At 27.3% G+C, this 21,456-nt stretch overlaps 1 protein-coding gene and 4 long non-coding RNA genes across 5 annotated transcripts; all 5 read left to right on the plus strand.

Moving 5' to 3' along the window:
* Positions 1-592: 592 nt before the first annotated feature.
* Positions 593-1,060, plus strand: LOC123218180. The gene is made up of 2 exons (XR_006502638.1): positions 593-678; positions 857-1,060. It is a non-coding gene; the product is annotated as an uncharacterized LOC123218180 (long non-coding RNA).
* A 2,798-nt stretch (positions 1,061-3,858) lies between these two features.
* Positions 3,859-4,572, plus strand: LOC123217884. The gene is made up of 2 exons (XR_006502577.1): positions 3,859-3,991; positions 4,353-4,572. It is a non-coding gene; the product is annotated as an uncharacterized LOC123217884 (long non-coding RNA).
* A 3,125-nt stretch (positions 4,573-7,697) lies between these two features.
* LOC123217886 lies at positions 7,698-8,372 on the plus strand. The gene is made up of 2 exons (XR_006502579.1): positions 7,698-7,787; positions 8,153-8,372. It is a non-coding gene; the product is annotated as an uncharacterized LOC123217886 (long non-coding RNA).
* A 3,883-nt stretch (positions 8,373-12,255) lies between these two features.
* Positions 12,256-13,183, plus strand: LOC123217883. Its single transcript, XR_006502576.1, has 2 exons — positions 12,256-12,451; positions 12,944-13,183. It is a non-coding gene; the product is annotated as an uncharacterized LOC123217883 (long non-coding RNA).
* Positions 13,184-15,950: 2,767 nt separating this feature from the next.
* On the plus strand, positions 15,951-20,590 carry LOC123217881 (glutamate receptor 2.7-like). Its single transcript, XM_044638959.1, has 6 exons — positions 15,951-16,442; positions 16,531-17,819; positions 18,935-19,241; positions 19,339-19,736; positions 19,890-20,467; positions 20,502-20,590. Exons 1-5 carry the CDS (start codon positions 16,127-16,129, stop codon positions 20,415-20,417), a joined length of 2,838 nt encoding a protein of 945 aa, XP_044494894.1. The 5' UTR covers positions 15,951-16,126; the 3' UTR covers positions 20,418-20,467; positions 20,502-20,590.
* Positions 20,591-21,456: the final 866 nt, after the last annotated feature.

Consider the following 21,456-nt stretch of genomic DNA (forward strand, 5'->3'; position numbering starts at 1 on the left):
TTTCCTTATCCAAATTTAAAATGTGACTATTTTTCCTAGGATTTTTTCCGTCACGAGAGACAACTCATATCATATCCAAACCTATGCATAAGTGTGTGTATTTGTGTGTGTGTGTATGTATATATATATATAGTAATTATTATATATTGTAATTATATAAGTATATATATATGGTAACATGATTTTATATATATATAAAGTTATTTCATTGTAGTCTTATATATTATAGTAATTTGGTTATATATAGAAGTAATTGTAAATAAATATATATAGAAATTATAACAGGTGATGAATTATATATATATATATATATATATATATATATATATATATATATATATATATATATATATATAAAGTTATTTCATTGTAGTCTTATATATTATAGTAATTTGGTTATATATAGAAGTAATTGTAAATAAATATATATAGAAATTATAATAGGTGATGAATTTTATATACATATATAGTTATTTCATTATAGTCTTATATATTTATAGTAATTTGGTTATATATAAAAGCAAACGTAAATTTACACACATATATATATATATGTGTGTGTGTGTGTGTGTGTGATTTCTATGTGTTCGATTCAAACTTTTGTTTCAAAAAGAAAAATGACTGCATCAAAGTATTTTCTTCTCCTAGTATTGTTCTTCTTTGTATTCTCATCATGCGGTAAAACATTCTTCTAAATATTACATCAAGATTTCTTTCTTTGTTTTTATTTACTTTCTTTTTCTTGTTTGTTGATAATATACTCAATGGACTTATAGAGTGACAATTTTAAGTGATAAAAAAAAAAGAAAAAAAATCATATATTTATTTATTTATTTATTTATTTTTGAAATGACAGATACATTATTTGTGGAGGCGCAAGCGATCGATTGTCCAAGGAAGATTATTATACCTGACTGCATTAATCCTCTATGCAGCTCAAAATGTTGGGCAAAATATGGCCCTGGAATATTTGGTGCATGTTTTGGCAAAACCAAGTGTTGCTGTGATTCTTAGAACAAATAATATTTTTGGTTGATTAATAAAACAAATCTTTAATAGCTATGCATCTGTGTATAATATTGTTTATCTTTTACCTTTATCTTACATGGGAAATATTAGCCCCCTTAAATCAACCATAACACCATTATACCTTATAAAGGGAAATCAAACCTTCAAGGGTAACATAAATATTATCAACGAAAATCCAAAAATAATATATATTTTCTTTTGTTTATTTTATAAACTAATATATTACTATCATGGAATAAATGATGTACAATACAAACTAAGAGATATTCTACTTTATAATAGTACAATTGAATTGAAATTCTGAAGAAAAAAACCCTAATCTTTAAATTATAAAACACTTATATACCCAAATAAGTGAAAATACTGAGACATACCTGATACAAGAAATTATATCAATAATACTGTTTCACTATTCTAGTCCCCTTCTCAACAATTCTTTTCTTTCAAAAATTAATACCCAAAATCTTCCTTTTTGCTTTGAAAGAAAATATCCTCTCACTCCATATATTTTTTTTCAATGTAAGCTTTAAAATAAAACCACATTTATCTTTAATTTAATGACAAATAAAAAGATCCCCTCTTTTTATGGCAAATTTAAATCTTATTTTGCTTTTAACCAATAAAATAGTTTTAAAATTTAAACTTACCTTATCCCCTAAAAATTTAAATCTTTTCTTATAATAACATCTATCCTATTTAAATAATACTAATGACAGTAATAATAATAATAATAATAATTAAATTTTGGATATTACAATTCTTTCCCCTTAAAAAAAAATTTCGTCCTCGAAATTAGTATATATCTTAAACTTCAAAGCGTTGGGGGTACATTTTTATTCTATTTTCCTTTTCCATGATCTATTTCTCTTGAGTGATTATTCAGTATACCTTTACCAATGAGATAACTCTAATCCTTAAAAATAAATATTTTCTGTCAATCATTTTCAATGTTTGTCTTTATTCCACAAATCTTTTTAGGTTTGGTTGGCAGACTAACACATGGGAAGGGTCATGCAAATAATTCTTCAACACCAAAATACAAAACACATTGCGACACCTTGAGAAATTTGGTGGCAAGACCACACAATATGCAACTACCCATATCCTTTCCAAATTTCAAATGACCCTATAAACTCAGCACTTAGCTTACTTCTCTTGCTAAATCAAAACCTCCCTTCTAAAGTCATATCCTTATAAAAAACAAAATTTGAAATTCTAATTCTCACATGCAATGATCAAAATAAATATTTTGTCTTTCTATAATCAACTTGATTTTATCAAAGTAATTTGAACAAGCCTTGGTCTTAAAACTCAAATCCAATATACAATATTAGAGTGAAAACTGTTATTGCAAGCAAACTTTATTACCAAAAGTGGTCTTCGAAAAAAAATCACCCAACTATATCATTCTTCATGTATCGCCACAAAAATTATTCTTTAAATTACAATATCATTTATTACTCTTTAGATCAAAGCTACAAGGAGATTCATACCTTTACTCAACATTTATCATCTCAAATAATCATTACTAGGCACACACAACCATTAAAACAAATTATGCAAATTTATATATACAAATTGAGATGACAACTTGTGATTGAATAAGTGAAATTCGTTTGGTACTTTCTCCCTTTGGCAATCAAAATCCCACTTCTCCAGATTTCCTCTTTCTCTGACTTCTTCGTCTTCATTTAAAGATGAAGACAATTTGTCTTCGTTGATGATAAAGACAATATTTTTGTCTCTGACGAAAACGATTCGTTTTTATCTAGAGATAAAGATGATTTGTTTTCATCAGAATGAATCAACGTTGAACATAAGTGTCTGAAGTAGCGTCAAAGAAGGATAGACATCATTGTCAAGAATGAGAGAGAGCATCGAAGAAGCCGAACATTCGTCGAAAATTTTTTCTTGAAAAATTGAAATCCTAAAGGGGAAAATGTAACATTTCAAAACTTAATCTTGAGATAATATTGTTAGTTTTTCAAACCAATGAAAGAAAATGATATAAACTTTTATATTTTTTAAATATTATTAGTTAAATAATGATTTTATCCCTGTAACTAATTAATTTTGCTAACTTTAATAGTTGACATGTAAGTATTTGAGTTTTCAAAACTTAACGGATAAGAATTTGAAGATGCACTTAACCTTAGGTGGGAATAAGTCCTTTGGCCTTTTCTTTTATGTAATTTTGAGGGCAAGAAGCGGGGGAAATGTTTTAGTTAATTCACTGTTGAATGGATGAGTACAAATAATAGGAGTGTGGAGAAACAATGGTCTGGATTTCATCAAACAAAGGATTTTGTTATGAAAATCTTATTTGTTTTATATATTTTTTATTGCGGGGAGGAACCTATTCGAAATTGATAATCTCAATTTTAGAGAAAAATAGATCTTATTCAGTTAAACATTATACTTATAACTACTCATCACTACATAGATTAATCTAATATAATAATATGATCAAAATTATATATATATACACACACACACACACACATATATGCACACACACATACATACAAGAAATAGATAATAAATTCATTTTATATAGTAATTATATCAATATATATTTATATAGTAATATATAAATATATCTCTATATATATATAGAAATTAAGTTCTATATAATAATTGTAACTGAATATATCTGTATATATGGAAATAAAATTATATATATAATTATTATATCATTAAAATATATATAGAAACTATAATAGTGGTTATCATATATATAGTAATTTCATAAATTATATATATATATAAAATTAAAATATATATAGAAACTATAATAATGGTTATCATATGTATAGTAATTTCATAAATTATATATATGTGTGTGTGTTTGTGTGAATAATAGATTTACCATAAAGAGACTTAAAATTTTTCATCAAAACAAAAATGACTGTTACAAAACACTTTATTTTTCTCGTATTGTTCTTCTTCCTATTCTCATGTGGTAAGACACTCTTCTAACGACTACATCAACATTCAAGTCTTGTTATTTTTTTTTTTAAATTTATTTTTCTTCCTTTTCTATTGATAATTCATTCAATGGAGTTATATATACTGAGTTTTAGATGATATGAAAGGATAAATCGTAAAAGCTATAAAATATAAATTCTATACTTCAATTCTTGTAGTATTTTGTGAAACTCTATTGATTCGTTTGGATCATAAATTTAGCATATTAAAGGTAAAAAGTATATATTAAATGTCCACGAGAGAGATTAATTTAGATGTTTTACATTGTTAAATCAAATAAATTTTTTTGTTTGTTTCTAACATAGATATTCATATTTTATTTTATGAAATGACAGTTTCATTATTTGTGGAGGCACAAAATTGTCCAATCACTATTGTTACAAGTGATATTTGCACCAACACTTTGTGCACCCAATTATGCGCTGGAACGTTTGGCTCAAAAGTAACTGGTCAATGCCGCGGCAAATATAAGTGTTGTTGTTCATCATAAACTTTTGTAGTTACTGCTTTATGTGATTCCAATAAATTAATGAAATAAGGTTTTCATAAAAGTAATATACATGTACATTGTTCATCTTTTACCTTTCATGATTATTATTTTTAAAGAAATCTTGATAAACTCAAAAATTAACATTATAGGTACATTTTGCCAAAGGTAAGAAATTACAAAAAAAAAAAAACTAAACTTGATATGAGTTAAAAAAATGAAATAAGAGGATCGAATATACGATAACAAATAATTTATTTATCTATTTTATATCCACATAATTTTATTGATTAATAATTTAAATTTATATATTTCGATCATATTATTGTCAAATAATAAACCACAGTTCAAAAGGTATTTATACTCTAATAATGTTCTCACTCAATAATATTATCTAATAATGTTCCTTCCATAATTATTATTTTTAAAAATTTTTTGAAATAAAAACAAGTATAAAATATAATACAAAGAGAATCTATAGTAACATATAATACAAAGTTTATATGCACCAAATACATATATATTATATTCTTTATATAATAAAAATATTATAAGAGTCTAAACTTTATTTAGCAAAGGAAAAAAAATAAAAAAAACAATAATAATAATTTATAATTCTAGACACGTTTTCTTGTAGTATGTTTTCTCGTGCTTTCATGCACTATTACTATTTCTCTAACATTATGGTTTTTTTTTAATCAATTAATGAGACATGATTTTCATAATAATCATATAGAATGTTTGGTTTAAGAGAATTGGAAGAGAAAATTCATATTTAGAATTAATTAAGTGTTGATCAAATATTAAACCCTACATTTTCAGGTTATCTCAAATACATTTTATTATTATTAAATAATTTATTTAAAAGAAAGTAATGGCTATATTTGCAATGTGAATTCACCAACTTGTGTCTTAAAAATATTATTATTAATATTTTGAGCATACTTTTTTATTTTGCAAATGCTGAAAAAGGATAAGAATATCAGAAATTTTTTTATGATGTCGAGTTGTCTCTTTGTTAAAGTGTCAAACTATGATCATGTCTAAAACACATCTTTATATAGTTGATTAGGACTCTTTTCTAAGCGTAGCCCTATAATTAATGTCAACGAGAAAAAACACAATTGAAGGGGTCTCGTTAACTAATCAATAGATGGGGGTTAAGGAGGCATATCCCGCTTAAAGGGTTCTATTGATTGGTGGACAAGCGATGGTCAAATTGTCAAAGGACATATAATCAAACAATTAAAATTTATTTGTAATCACATTGTCTAAAGTTCATATATAAATAGGTGATTAATTCACATATTTATGTAATTACTTTATTTGAATTCAATATTCATCGATTTTTTATGTAATTTTGAGAGCAAAAATTAGGAAAATATTTTAGTTAATTCACCTAAGAGAAACAAAGAGTTTGGATTCCGTGGAATGAAGGATTTTGATATGAAGATTTTTTTTAATATAATTTTTTGTTGTGAGAAAAAATCTATTTGAAATCGATAATATCAATTCCAAATAGGAATCAATCTTGTTCAATTTAAAAAAGTATTTTGTGTTGCTAACCCTTATATATAATCAATCTAATTAATATATATATATATATATATATATATATATATATATATATCTTTATTTATTTATATTTATATTTAGTAACTTCATTCTAGTTTTTTTTTATATATATAGTAATTTGGTTTCTATATCTTCATAAATTCTATATAAATATCACATGTATAGGAATTTCATTATGCTCACACACACACACACACACACACACACACACACACACACATCCATTAAAACAAATTATGTAAACTTATATATACAAATTGAGATGACAACTTGTGATTGAATAAGTGAAATTCATTTGGTACTTTCTCCCTTTGGCAATCAAAATCCCACTTATCCAAACCTCCTCCTTCTCTGACTTTCTCGTCTTCATTTAAAGATGAAAATAATTTGTCTTCGTTGATGATAAAGACAATATTTTTGTCTCTGACTTGTTTTTATCTAGAGATAAAGATGATTCGTTTTCATTAGAATGAATCAACGCTGAAGATGAGTGTCTGAAGTAGCGCCAAAAAAGGAGAGACATCATTGTCAAGAATGAGAGAGAGCATCGAAGAAGCCAAACATTCGTCGAAAAATTTTTCCTAAAAAATTGAAATCTTAAGGGGGAAAATGTAATATTTCAAAACTTAATCTAGAGAGAAAATTATTAGTTTTCCAAACCAATAAAAGAAAATAATATAAACTTTTATATTTTTTAAATATTATTAGTTAAATAATGATTTTATCCTTGTAACTAACTAATTTTGTTAATTTTAATAGTTGACATGTAAGTAATTGAGTTTTCAAAACTTAACAGATAAGAGTTTGAAGATGCACTAAACCTTAGGTGGGAATAAGTCTTTTGGCCTTTTCTTTTATGTAATTTTGAGGGCAAGAAGTGGGGGAACTGTTTTAGTTAATTCACTGATGAATGGATGAATACAAATAATAGGAGCATAGGGAAATAAGGGTCTGGATTTCATCAAACAAAGGATTTTGTTATGAAAATCTTATTTGTTTTATATATTTTTTATTACAGGAAGGAACCTATCCGAAATTGATAATCTCAATTTTAGAGAAAAATAGATCTTATTTAGTTAAACATTATACTTATAACTACTCATCACTACATAAATTAATCTAATATAATAATATGATCAAAATTATATATATATACATACAGACATACATACAAGAAATAGATAATAAATTCATTTTATATAGTAATTATATCAATATATATTTATATAGTAATATATAAATATATATATATATATATATATATATATATATATATATATATATATATATATATATATATATATATATATATATATATATGGAAATTAAGTTCTATATAATAATTGTAACGGAATATATGTGTATATATGGAAATAAAATTTTATATATAATTATTACATCATTAAAATATATATAGAAACTATAATAGTGGTTATCATATATATAGTAATTTCATAAATTATATATATAGAAACTATAATAATGGTTATCATATATATAGTAATTTCATAAATTATATATATAATTAAAATATATATAGAAACTATAATAATGGTTATCATATGTAAAGTAATTTCATAAATTATATATATGTGTGTGTGAATAATAGATTTACCATAAAGAGACTTAAAATTTTTCATCAAAACAAAAATGACTGTTACAAAACACTTTATTTTTCTCGTATTGTTCCTCTTCCTATTCTCATGTGGTAAGACACTCTTCTAACTACTACATCAACATTCAAGTCTTGTTATTTTCTTTTTTCTTTTATTTATTTTTCTTCTTTTTCTATTGATAATTCATTCAATGGAGTTATATATACTGAGTTTTAGATGATATGAAAGGATAAATCGTAAAAGCTATAAAATATAAATTCTATACTTCAATTCTTGTAGTATTTTGTGAAACCCTATTGACTCATTTGGTTCATAAAATTAGCATATTAAAGGTAAAAAAGTATATATTAAATGCCCACGAGAGAGATTAATTGAGATGTTTTACATTGTTAAATCAAATAATTTTTTTTTTTTGTTTTTAACATAGATATTCATATTTTATTTTATGAAATGACAGTTACATTATTTGTGGAGGCACAAAATTGTCCAATCACTATTTATACAAGTGTTATTTGCACCAGCACTTTATGCACCCAATTATGCGCTGGAACGTTTGGCTCAAAAGTAACTGGCCAATGTCTTGACAAATATAAGTGTTGTTGTTCATCATAAACTTTTGTAGTTATTACTTTATGTGATTCCAATAAATTAATGAAATAAGGTTTTCATAAAAGTAATGTACACGTGCATTATTCATCTTTTACCTTTCATGATCATTATTTTTAAAGAAATCTTGATAAACTCAAAAATTAACAATATAGGTACATTTTGCCAAAGGTAAGAAATTACAAAAACAAAAACTAAGCTTGATATGAGTTAAAAAAATGAAATAAGATGAAATAATTTATTTATCTATTCTATATACACATAATTTTATTAATTAATAATTTAAATTTATATAGTTCCATCATATTGTAGTCAATTCAAAAGGTATTTGTATTCTAATAATGTTCTCACTCAATAATATTATCTAATAACTTTCCTTCCATAATTATTATTTTTAAAAAAATTTTGAAATAAAAAAAAGTATAAAATATAATACAAAGAGAGAATCTATATATATATAATTTTATTGATTAACAATTTAAATTTATATAGTTAGGTCATATTGTAGTCAAATAGTAAACCACAATTCAAAAGGTATTTATATTCCAATAATGTTCTCACTCAATAATATTATCTAATAATGTTCCTTCTATTATTATTATTATTCAAAATTTTTTAAATTAAAAAAAAGTATAAAATAGATATTGTTGGGCTGTTGTAGACTTGTGGTATCACTGCAATAATTAACAAGAGAGACTATATAGTAACATATAATACAAAGTTTATATGCACCAAATACATATATATTATATTCTTTATATAATAAAAATATTATAAGAGTCTAAACTTTATTTAGCAAAGGAAAAAAAAATAAAAAAAACAATAATAATAATTTATAATTCTAGACACATTTTCTTATAGTATGTTTTCTTGTGCTTTCATGCACTATTACTATTTCTCTAACATTATGTTTTTTTTTTAAATCAATTAATGAGACATGATTTTCATAATAATCATATAGAATGTTTGGTTTGAGAGAATTGGAAGAGAAAATTCATATTTAGAATTAATTAAGTGTTGGTCAAATATTAAACCCTACATTTTCAGGTGATCTCAAATACATTTTATTATTATCAAATAATTTATTTAAAAGAAAGTAATGACTATATTTGCAATGTGAATTCACTAATGTGTGTCTTAAAAATATTATTATTAATGTTTTGAGCATCCTTTTTTTATTTTGCAAATGCTAAAAAAGAATAAGAATATTAGAAAATTTTTCATGATGTTTGAGTGGTCTCTTTGTTAAAGTGTCAAACTATGATCGTGTCTAAAACACATCTTTATATGGTTGATTGAGACTCTTTCCTGAGCATAGCCCTATAATTAATGTCAACGAGAAATAGCACAATTGAAGGGGTCTCGTTAACTAATCAATAAATGGGGGTTAAGGAGGCATATCCCACTTAAAGGGTTTTATTGATTGGGGGACAAGTGAGGGTCAAATTGTCAAAGGACATATAATCAAACAATTAAAATTTATTTGTAATCACATTGTCTAAAGTTCATATATAAATATGTGATTAATTCACATATTTATGTAATTACTTTATTTTAATTCACATATTCATCGATTTTTTATGTAATTTTGAGAGCAAAAATTAGGGAAATGTTTTAGTTAATTCACCTAAGAGAAACAAAGAGTTTGGATAAGGTGGAATGAAGGATTTTGATATGAAGATTTTTTTTAATATAATTTTTTGTTGTGAGAAGGAATCTATTTGAAATCGATAATATCAATACCAAATAGGAATCAATCTTGTTCAATTTAAAAAAGTATTTTGTGTTGCTAACCCTTATATATAGTCCTGGCTACGGTTCATAAACCAGTGGTTTCGGTTTGAAACTGTTAGTTCACAGTTAGAAAAAATAAGGACTCTGAACTGAAACCGTAATAGGACGGTTTCTAATCGGTTCGGAACTGACAGTTTCGGTTTATGACCTTGGTTCGGAACCGATAGTTTCGGTTCATGACCCCGGTTCAAAACGATATTGAACCATCAATTCTAATACATGATCTTGATTTAATTTTTAAATTATTAATTACAATAATTGAAAATTAAAAGAAAGACTTGGACTTAATTTTTCAATTCTTGGGGTTTAAAAGAATCAAAATCTACATAGTTTTCTTACCTTTGCATATCCAATAGTCGGCGGTACCTCCTTACCTTATCATTCACCTTCGTTATCTTGATTATTATTTCTCGTCATCGAACTATCCATAGTTAAATCAAGCGATTCTTTATTAAAGTCTATTTTTATATCTTGTTGGCGTATTTCGATTCTTGAACTATCCACTTTTATATAATAAATAAATTTAATTATATGATTAATTATAAAGATAATAATAAATAAAATTAATCATAGGAATAAATTTTATAATTAATTATGAATTGTATAATAAAAATATAAATAGAAATTAATAAAAAATAAAGAAAGAATTTAATTAAATTTAAGAGAATTTGATTAAAGGATTAAAGAGTATTAAGAATTGAAATGATGAGAATGGGAGTAAATGAAAGAGTTTGAAGGATTTAGTGTGGGAGAATTGAGAGATTGAATGAATATATATAGGAAAAATTTTTAAGGTGAAACTAAATTTAGACTTTTTGCAGGGGACTTTTTGACATATGCAGGGGACCAACCGTCCCCTGCAAAAGATTTTGAGGGAACCATTGGTTCTTTTTTTTTTTTAAATTTAAAAAAATAAACTAAAATTACCGGTTCAGAAGATGTAAACCGCCGATTCATAAACCGGAGTGAACCGACGATTTTACGGTTTAAAATTATATAAACCGGAACCAAACCATCAAAATCTTGTTTCGACTTCGATTCAATCTGGTTCCAGTTTCGGTTTTATCCAAGTCAGTTGCGGTCCGGTTCACGGGCCAAACCGGCCCGTGGCCAAGTCTACTTATATTTATATTTAGTAACTTCATTATAGTTTTTTTTATATATATATAGTAATTTGGTTTCTATATCTTCATAAATTCTATATAAATATCACATCACATATATAGGAATTTCATTCTGGTCATATATATATATATAAAGTTATATAATATATATAGAAATTATAAAGGTATGGTAATTTTATTTCCATATATATATATAGTAATTTGGTCTCTATATCTTTATAAATTCTATATAAATATCACATAAATAGTAATTTCATTATAGTTATATTTATATATGGAAATATCACATATATAGTAATTTCATTATAGTTATATTTATATATAAAAATAAAATTACTATACCTTTATAATTTCTATATATATTACATCAAAATAATATATATATATATATACACACACACGCACACACACACATAGTAATATAGCAATTTGGCTTTTATATCATTATAAATTCTATATAAATATCACATATATAGTAATTTCATTATAGTCATATATAATATATGGAAATAAAATTATTATACCTTCATAATTTCTATATATAAATATCACACATATAGTAATTTCATTATATATCATATATAATATATAGAAATAAAATTATTATACCTTTATAATTTCTATATATAAATACCACATATATAGTAATTTCATTATAGTCATATATAATATATAGAAATAAAATTATTATACCTTTATAATTTCTATATATAAATACCACATATATAGTAATTTCATTATAGTCATATATAATATATAGAAATAAAATTATTATACCTTTATAATTTCTATATATAAATACCACATATATGGTAATTTCATTATAGTTATATATAATATATAGAAATAAAATTATTATACCTTTATAATTTCTATATATAATTATCACATATATAGTAATTTTATTATAGTTATATTTATATATGGAAATAAAATTACTATACCTTTATAATTTGGCTTCTATATCATTATAAATTCTATATAAATATTACATATATAATAATTTATTGTAGTCATATATAATCTATGAAAATACAATTATTATACCTTTATAATTTCTATATATATTACTTGAATCATATATATATATATATATTTGTGTGTGTGTGTGTCTGAGTTTGTGTGAACACTTGCGTAACATATAAGAGACGAAAAGTTGTCCTTCAAAACAAAAATGGCTGTTTCAAAATATTTTCTTGTTCTCGTATTGTTCTTCTTCTTATTCTCATGTGGTAAGACACTTTTCTAACTATTAAATCAACATTCAAGTCTTCCTATTTCTTTATTTCTTTTATTTATTACATTAACATTCGAATCGATCTTTGAGTTTGAGTTATTATTAAAACGATATTATTTTATTTTATATTAGTCAAAATAAAATCGTTTTGTATTAGATTTTTAAACTAGCAAATTTGATAAACTAAACACTTTTAAAATTCGAGTTCAAACTTAAAAATATTAAAATTTCAAATTTAAACTTGAGTTCAAATTTTGTTGGATTAAACTTATTTTAAACTCGTTCAAATCGAGATTGAATTCGAATTCAAATAAGTTCGACTCAAATCCAATCTTATTTAGCATATTATAAGTAAAAAGTAGATTTTCAAAATAAAATATCCACAAGAGATATTGATTGAGACCCATTATATTGTTAAATCAAATAAATTTATTTATTCTTTTTATTATTTACATAAATATTTATATTTCTTTGTATGATATGACAGCTATATTTTTCGTGGAGGCGCAAAATTGTCAACTCACTATTCCTATCAGCGGAGATTGCTTGGATGATTATTGCACCCAAATGTGTACTGAAAAGCTTCTCAAAAGAGTTCTTGGTAGCTGCATTGTTGACAAACATGAGTGTTGTTGTTTGCCTTAAACTTTTTTGGTCAATCACTTTATTGGATTCCTGTTCTAATTAATTAATTAAATAAATCTGTCTTAGTAACGATTTATATGTACATTGTTTATCTTTTAGTTTTTTTAATTATTATTTTTAAACAAACCTTGATAAACTGAAAATAATTATCATTATAGCTATTTACCTTCATGAGAGTAATAAATAAAACAAATAAGAGGACTTAAAAAGGTTCTTGAAGCCTTTTCCTTCATGAATGTAGTAAAATGGTTAATTGGGTGCCTCTCTTTACATTACAATGAAGGGGGAAGCAATTTCCTCCAAGACAATAAACGAAGCCCACTATATATTCAATGCATTCACATAAAGCTTTTAAAATTTCTTTTCACATGATGAAAAAATTCACCTTATATGACACTTACCATTATTATTATTGTTTTTAAAATATATTAAGATCTAAAAAAAAAAAAAGGTATAAAATAGATATTTTTGACCTATTGTAGTTTAATTGTAATAATTAACATGAGAAAGTATATAATAATGTATAATACTAAATTTATATGTATCAAATAGATATATTTAATTCTCTATACAGTATAACAATAAAATTATATGTATTTAGTTTTAATATATAAATATGTATACATTTATATGTGTCATCATATAATTGAGTGATTTTAAATTAGTAATAAAGTAATACCCAATTATATGATGATACATATTAATATTTATATATTTACGTGTCTAAAATAGATATACATAATTTAGAAAAAAATAGATGCACATAGTATTACATTTTTCATAATAATTATATACAATGCTTGCAGAACAAATTCATTTTTAAAATTAAGTGTTGATCAAATAAAAAACACAAATCTCCAATACATTTTCAAATAATTTATTTAAAAGAAAGTACTGATCAAGTTTGCATCACAAACTGAAAGGAAGATGGTTCATTTAGAATTCAGATCATGCTTCGCTTCTTTCAGTATCTTGTCATTTTTGATAAAGATTGTTTGATCTTCTGGTCCAAATTGAATGGAACAACTATGATGCTGTGTTCGGCGACGTCACCCTAATAAAGAACAGAACGAAGTACGTGGAATTTACTCAGCCATATGCTGAGTAAGGGCTGTCGCTGACGGTTCCAACCAAGCCGGAAAAGTCAACTAAACTTGGATGTTCATAGTGTGGTTTACGAAGCACCGAAACAGTCTGGAATTTAAGAGGCCTATAGAAGGATCAGATTAGCAATGCTTTGTGGTTCACCTTTACCATTCTTTGCTCACAGAATGTATCTTGGCAACATAAATGGTACATAGATAATTCATCAAATAATGAAAATATCAAATTTTCTTCTTTTTTTTCTTCTTCATTTCTATATAGAAGTGCCCACAAAATTAGTTAGCATAAGCATAAAAGGTGCCAGAAAATTTCTGTAAATGTGCCACTTTGAAAATTGCATGTTCAAGCAACCCGATTAAACGTGAGAACACAGTTAATCAAAGTTGAAAGGATTCATCAAGAAGATTTTGATTTAGTTGAATTATCACAAAGATTATTTGGTTCATTAAGTAATAAGTGGTGTCTATTATTCAGATTCTGACAATGCAACCTTTCAAGTTCAGGATTCCAAGACCTAGATAGACAACTCGATATTAATTGTGCTTGTCCTTGACCCAGTCTGTAATAAGTGACAAAAGGAAAAAACAAAACATGCGTAACTATCATCTTCTGTTTTCTTCGTACTCACATTTATACCCCTTAAAAATCAAACCGCGTTCAAACCGCGTTTATGTCTTTAAAGTCCAAGTCTTTTGTCTTCACGTTTACGCTGTAAATTAGAATAACGCGGACCAGTTCACGAAGTTGAAAGAATGCTGTCCATAGAAAAGTATGGCTTAGCCCAAATATAAAATAAGTTAGATTTGCAGAGAAAATATGCAATAATGCTTCTAAAATTACCACCAATCAAGATCATCTTATGCTGAAGATTAAGATCCTCCTAGCGAGACTAATTAACAAGGTGGTGCCAGGCCCTCATGAATTCATGTCCGGGGAGAAAATGCTGGTTTATATTATGTTGGCCGAGTCCAGGGAATTGTGGTTTCCCATGTTGTGGGAATCTCTTTTAATTTACTGTCCCTATAGTCTATTCCATTACTTATCGGCCAAAAGACTGTTTCTCACCCCAAGTATAGTAAAATTCTAAACTCTCATATTCAAATTTTTAAAACCTAAACATCCATTCGTAACTAATTTTTTGTTAAAAATCTTAGTTAGGGTTAAGGGTAAAACCGTTATTTACTAAAAAAATTAAAGTTCTATCATATTTTCCTCTTCTTTATTTAAAAGCTGACATTTTCTCCCAATCCAAAGTTTAGAAAGTGACAAAACCTTCCTGGGGTTTGTTTACCTTCCCGGGGTTTGTTCCTCTTCCTCCAGTGCTAATTTCTCCTTCCCAGCCGTCGGCCATTGGCCGTTCTCCCTCTTGTTGTCTGAGATGAAGATAATTTTGTCTGAGACGAAGATAATTTCGTTTTTGACAAAGATGATTTCGTCTTTGTCTCCAATCGAAGTCAGTTAAAGACGTAAGAGAGAGAGACTAGAGGGAGAGATAAGGGGAGAGGGAGAACGAACAATGGTCAAAAAAGGAGAAATTGACGTCAAAGGAAGAAGAAAAAACTTAGGGGGTTTTTGTCACTTTTCAAACTTTGGATTGGGGGGAAAATGTAAGTTTTTAAATATGGGAAGGAAAATATGATAGTTTTAGTTATTAGTAAGTATTTAGGTTTTTAAAAGTTTGAGAATAGAAGTTTGAGATTTCCCTGTGCCATGGGTGGAAAGGAGTCCTTTGGCCTTACTTATATCTTGGGCAGTTGCACATGGTCTGTCTCTCTCAAGTCACCTGCATATCAGTGCTAATTCATCACGAAATAACCACGCATCTTCAATTGTCTTTTTGAATAATTACACCATTCAATCAGACTTACATATATAAGTTCCACAACCGAATGGACGACTGGAGAAGAAATTACAGGCTGTCATGGAAGAACCAAAATTTCTTTATCCTATCAGTATTTCGGGTAATACCGTAACACTCTCAAGAACTCGGCTCTTAATCCTGCTACTCGCCTCCAGTTTTGTCATCCTCTGCCATGGAGTTGAACTTGAAGCTGCTGATGGCTACAAGCGTATAAACATTGGTGCAATCATTGATAATGGTAATTCCCGAATAGGGAAAGAACAAAGAGTGGCAATGCAGATAGCAGTTCGAAATTTTAACAGTGTCCTGAAAAATTACAAGCTAGCTCTTTACTTCCGCCACCCTGATAGAGATCTCTTAAATGTTTCTATTGCAGGTAAAATGGAAAATTTTACTGAGTTTTTCTACTTCTAGTACCTGAATTTGAAAATATTGTAGTGGAAGTTCATGATTTTCCGTTACAGCTGAATCGCTGTTAAAAGAACATGAAGTCAAGGTGATTATCGGCTTGGAGTCGTGGGGAGAAGCAGCTTTACTTGCTAATATCGTACGCCGAGCCCAAGTTCCTGTCCTATCGTTTGCAGAACCTCCCATTTCAACACCGCTAACGGTGAATCGCTGGCCTTTATTGGTAACAATGACTAACAATAAAGCTGAACAGATTAGATGCGCTGCAGCTCTTGTTGGTTCCTATAATTGGAGAAAAGTTATTGTCATTTATGAAGATGATGCGATTGGTGCAGACACTAGGGACTTGGTAAATTATCTGTCAGGAGCTCTTCGAAATGTTAATTCGGAGATTGAGCAGCAATTGGTTCTTCCGCCATTTTCTTATTTGACTAATCCAAAAGAATATGTACAAGAAGAGCTGGAGAAACTACTACAAAAGCAATCTCGGGTTTTTATTGTTCTTCAGTTATCATCATCTACGACGATTCATCTTTTTAGAGAGGCAAGGAAGATGGGATTTATGGGGGCAGACTCAGTTTGGATAACCACAGAAACCATCGCTAGTTTGCTTGACTCGCATAACACTTCTGTTATCTCTTCTATGGAAGGTGTTCTCGGAATCAAGTCATACTTCTCTGAAGATACTACTTCTTACCAGCACTTTAAAGCTCAATTCAAAACCAAATTTCGATCCGAGAATCTCGAGGAAGATAATTCTGACCCTGGAGTTTATGCCTTAAAGGCTCACGATAGCATTAAAACAGTTGCATTGAGCCTGGAGAAAATGACAAGTGACGATAGTTTTTCTTCTGCAGTCTTGTTGGAAAAAATATTATCAAGCAACTTCACAGGCTTAAGCGGCGAAATAAGTTTCGAAGAAGCCAGGCTGCGGCATACTACCGCATTAAGGCTTATAAAAGTGGTTGGAAAGAAGTACAAAGAGCTAGAATTTTGGTTACCTGAGTTTGGATTCTCAAAGACCCTGGAAATTGAAAATGGAAGCAAGGAGAACAATAGCAGCAGCAAAGTTGGTTATGGTGCTGTGACTTGGCCTGGTGACTTAAAGCCAGATATTCCTAAAGGCTGGGCAATGCCTACTGAGGCAAAGCCTCTCATAATTGGAGTTCCAGGCAGAGCCTCATTCGACAAGTTTGTGAAGGTTTCCCTGGACAGCAATCATTATGAGGGTTTTTGCATTGATCTTTTTCGCGAGGTGTTAAAAGTTTTGGAGTATGCTCTACCATACAAATTCGTTTCATATAATGGCTCCTATGATGATCTTGTTGAGTATGTCCATAACAAGGTAATCAAGACTTTAACACTACCTTCATAGTTCACTTGGAATGCATATAATTTGACAGAAGAACTATTATTTCACAAAAGAAACACATGATACAAGGATAATGCCAAGTTAACAAATTCTTGTTATGGATATACATTTTTTTTCTGTTTTTAATATTGTTAATAATAATTTAAATTGATTTATAGTTTTGAAAATGATGAATTCGTAGGTATTTTTTGGCGTTATAATCTCAAGATATTTTCAGATATTAAGTTATAAGTTCTAAATTTGATTTAGTCCCTCTTGATAGAAAACAAGGAGAACCAAATTAACTTGTTTGTAAGGTTTATAAAGAATCTTGATTTGTTTTCTTTTTACAATAAACTATGTGTAACATTTTTAAATACATAATTAGATATACAGATAATATATAAATATATGATTGAGTAATTTTGAATTAAAAAATAAACAATAATATTATATATACACATTTTGAATACACACATAATTTGTCATCTTTTGATTTAATATTACTTTATTAACAATTTAGAATCATTATCTATATACCAATTTTTTGTTTTTAAAATATGTGTATATAATTTTATTAGAAAACAAATTAACATTTAATCATAAAAGTGTATACATATAACAATTTACTTCTTTTTTTACTTACAAATTAATTTAGGGTTAGCTCTTTTCATTGGTTTTTTTGTTTTCTTAGAAATATTGAAAATGTTTGAGATCAGTGAAAAATAAACATATTTAGTATGATAGTAAATTTATATGTCTGATAATATATACTTAAAAAAAGAGCAAAGGAATGGAGTTTATGTGTCCACGGTACTAACACAATAACATTGCTAGTTTGATTAATGTCATAGGTATACTCATCAAATACACATATATTTATATAAATAATGTTATACTATATGATTGAGTATTATTTTATTTTTAATTTAAAATTATTTAATTATATGATAATCTATCATCTCTATATTTATTTTGAATACTTAAAATATGAATATATAGTTTTATTGTTTATTTGTATGCACAGATATATAACACACAAATTTTAAAAAACATCCATTTGTATCTTCCAAAGCTACCATGTTTACCAAATGGAACGCTGTTTTCAGAGCTTTGATGCAGTTGTGGGCGACATAACCATACTACATGAAAGAGCCAAAAATATGGAATTTACAGTACCATATGCGGAGTCAGGACTGTCTATGATCGTTCAACTTCAGACTGAAGAATCAGTTTGGATGTTCATGAAACCTTTCACCAAGGAAATGTGGGCGGTGACTGGTGGCATCTTGATCTACACAATGTGCATAGTTTGGATCTTAGAGCACCCATATAATCCTGAATTTCGTGGGCCGTGGAGAAATCAGATTGCCACTGCTCTTTGGTTTACTTCCTCTTCTCTTTTCTTTGCTCACAGTATGTATCTCTCTCTTTTCCAAACTTTGTAGGCATCACGATTCTTAGAGCATCCATATATCTGTTTTATTTATATTTAAATTCCTAATATTTTCAGGGGAGAGAGTTCACAGCAATCTCACTCGGCTGGTGGTTGTTGTGTGGCTTTTCGTGGTGTTGATATTAAACTCAAGCTACACAGCCAGTCTATCTTCAATGCTCACCGTCCGACGAATGAAACCAGATCTAACGGACATTGAGTGGCTTAAGAGAGCCAATTTGAAAGTTGGTTGCGACGGTGATTCATTTGTGAGGAAGTACCTACAAAATGTGATAGGGTTCAAATCAGAAAACATCTTGAATGTCTCCTATGAATACGATTATCCAAAGTTTTTTCAGAACAACTCAATAGCCGCTGCCATTCTTGAACTCCCATACGAGAAAGTTTTCATGGGACAGTTCTGCAAGAATTACACTGCCACCACACCCACCACCAGATTTGGAGGATTAGCCTTTGTGAGTAGTTTCTTAACCCTTTCTAGTGGAAAATTTTCCTTATAAACAATCGATTAATCTGATTTCTTCAACATTAAAAATTTTGGCACTTCCGAACTAAAAGAAATGGAAACGAGAGAAAACTCTATATATTCATTTTTGCTATCCTCGCAGGCATTCCAAAAGGGATCCCCCATAGCAGCTGACTTTTCTGAAGCTATTCTCAAGCTGTCAGAGAATGGAGTCTTAAAGAAACTGGAAGAAAGTTGGTTTGCTTCTTCACGGGAGTGCTCAACCAACTTATCTAACGATGAAACTGAAAGCTTGGAACTCAGCAGCTTCTGGGGTCTCTACCTGATATCTGGTGCCACTTCTACCCTTTGTGCTCTACCATTTCTGGTTAAATTGCTTAAGAAATATAGACAAAATCAAGCGGCAAGTCAAGGCAATGTAACTTTGAGTGAATTAAGCTTTTGGAGCAAGGTGGTTAGGTTTGCAAAATACAGTCCTAATAATAGCAGTGGAACAAATGAGCCGGGGACTGCAACCGGGATTTCAGCTTTAGCGTTGGCTCAAACACCAGATGTATATGAATCGAGGTCTGGAAGATGGGAATATCAAAGTTCTTCTGGCACTCCATCCAACCTTCAGACAACTTCACAAGTTGATTTTGAAATGGAGGATATCCCGCTTGGTGGCTGAGGTCGAATTGATCTGTGTATATTGTACTGTCATATTATATATATATATATATATATATATATATATATATATATATATATACACACACAGACACAGTTAATACTCGTATAAGAATCTTAATTTTCATACTTTATCATTTTATATACATACATGTGTTATCATGTGATTGACTATTACTTTATCATTAATTTAAAATAATTCAATTACATTATAATACATTATATATGTACATATTTGTGTATCAAAAATATATACACATAATTTTATTGTTCAATAATATATTAGAATGAACCTCCATGCACACATTTTTAAAAAATAAATATGTACATGTATAAATATGTTATAATATGATCGAATGATTTTGAATTTATAAGAAAGTAATATCTAATCATATAATGACACATCTGTATGTACATATTTATATATAAAAAATATATACACATAATATTGCTCAATATATTATATTAAATCATTGATCTAATTATTAATTTTAATTAATAGGTAATTTTATAAATACTTAAAATATAATGTGCACTAATTTGATTATTAATAATTTTATATTATTATATATTTGAGTATTATTATATTATTAATTTAAAATCATCATCATTAACACTTAAATAGGTAAAAACATATGGTTTCTTCTAAAGTTATTTTGTAATATAAAATTGATGATAAGACACAAATGTTGTAATGGGTACTGTATATTTAAAAATAAAATAATATTTAATTAAATAATAATACTTTTAAAGATATATTTATTTATATATTTAAAATATCTATATATAATATTGTTTATTCTCATAGTAGTCCAACTATGGCTTTGATTTATGTGTTGGGCTGCCTGGCTGAGTGAGGCGGAATATTCTTGCTTTTCAAAGAATGTGACTGTTCAATGCCAAACTAGATAAAGGTTGCAAGGCATTTAGCGTATGTAAGATGAATAATATCGCGTGTTCGATATTGTAAACAAAATAATATGGAATTATTAAATATATATTATTATATGATTATCTAATTGATCAACAAAATCATGTTC

The sequence above is a fragment of the Mangifera indica genome, chromosome 6 (assembly GCF_011075055.1).
Source record: "Mangifera indica cultivar Alphonso chromosome 6, CATAS_Mindica_2.1, whole genome shotgun sequence".
Lineage (NCBI taxonomy): Eukaryota > Viridiplantae > Streptophyta > Magnoliopsida > Sapindales > Anacardiaceae > Mangifera > Mangifera indica.

Excerpts from the sequence above, each read along its gene's own strand:
- LOC123217881 (XM_044638959.1), top strand. The coding sequence starts at position 16,127 with ATGGAAGAACCAAAATTTCTTTATCCTATCAGTATTTCGGGTAATACC. Across the intron at positions 17,820-18,934 it reads TTGAGTATGTCCATAACAAG|AGCTTTGATGCAGTTGTGGG; the intron begins GTAATCAAGACT and ends CGCTGTTTTCAG. Across the intron at positions 19,737-19,889 it reads GATTTGGAGGATTAGCCTTT|GCATTCCAAAAGGGATCCCC; the intron begins GTGAGTAGTTTC and ends CTATCCTCGCAG.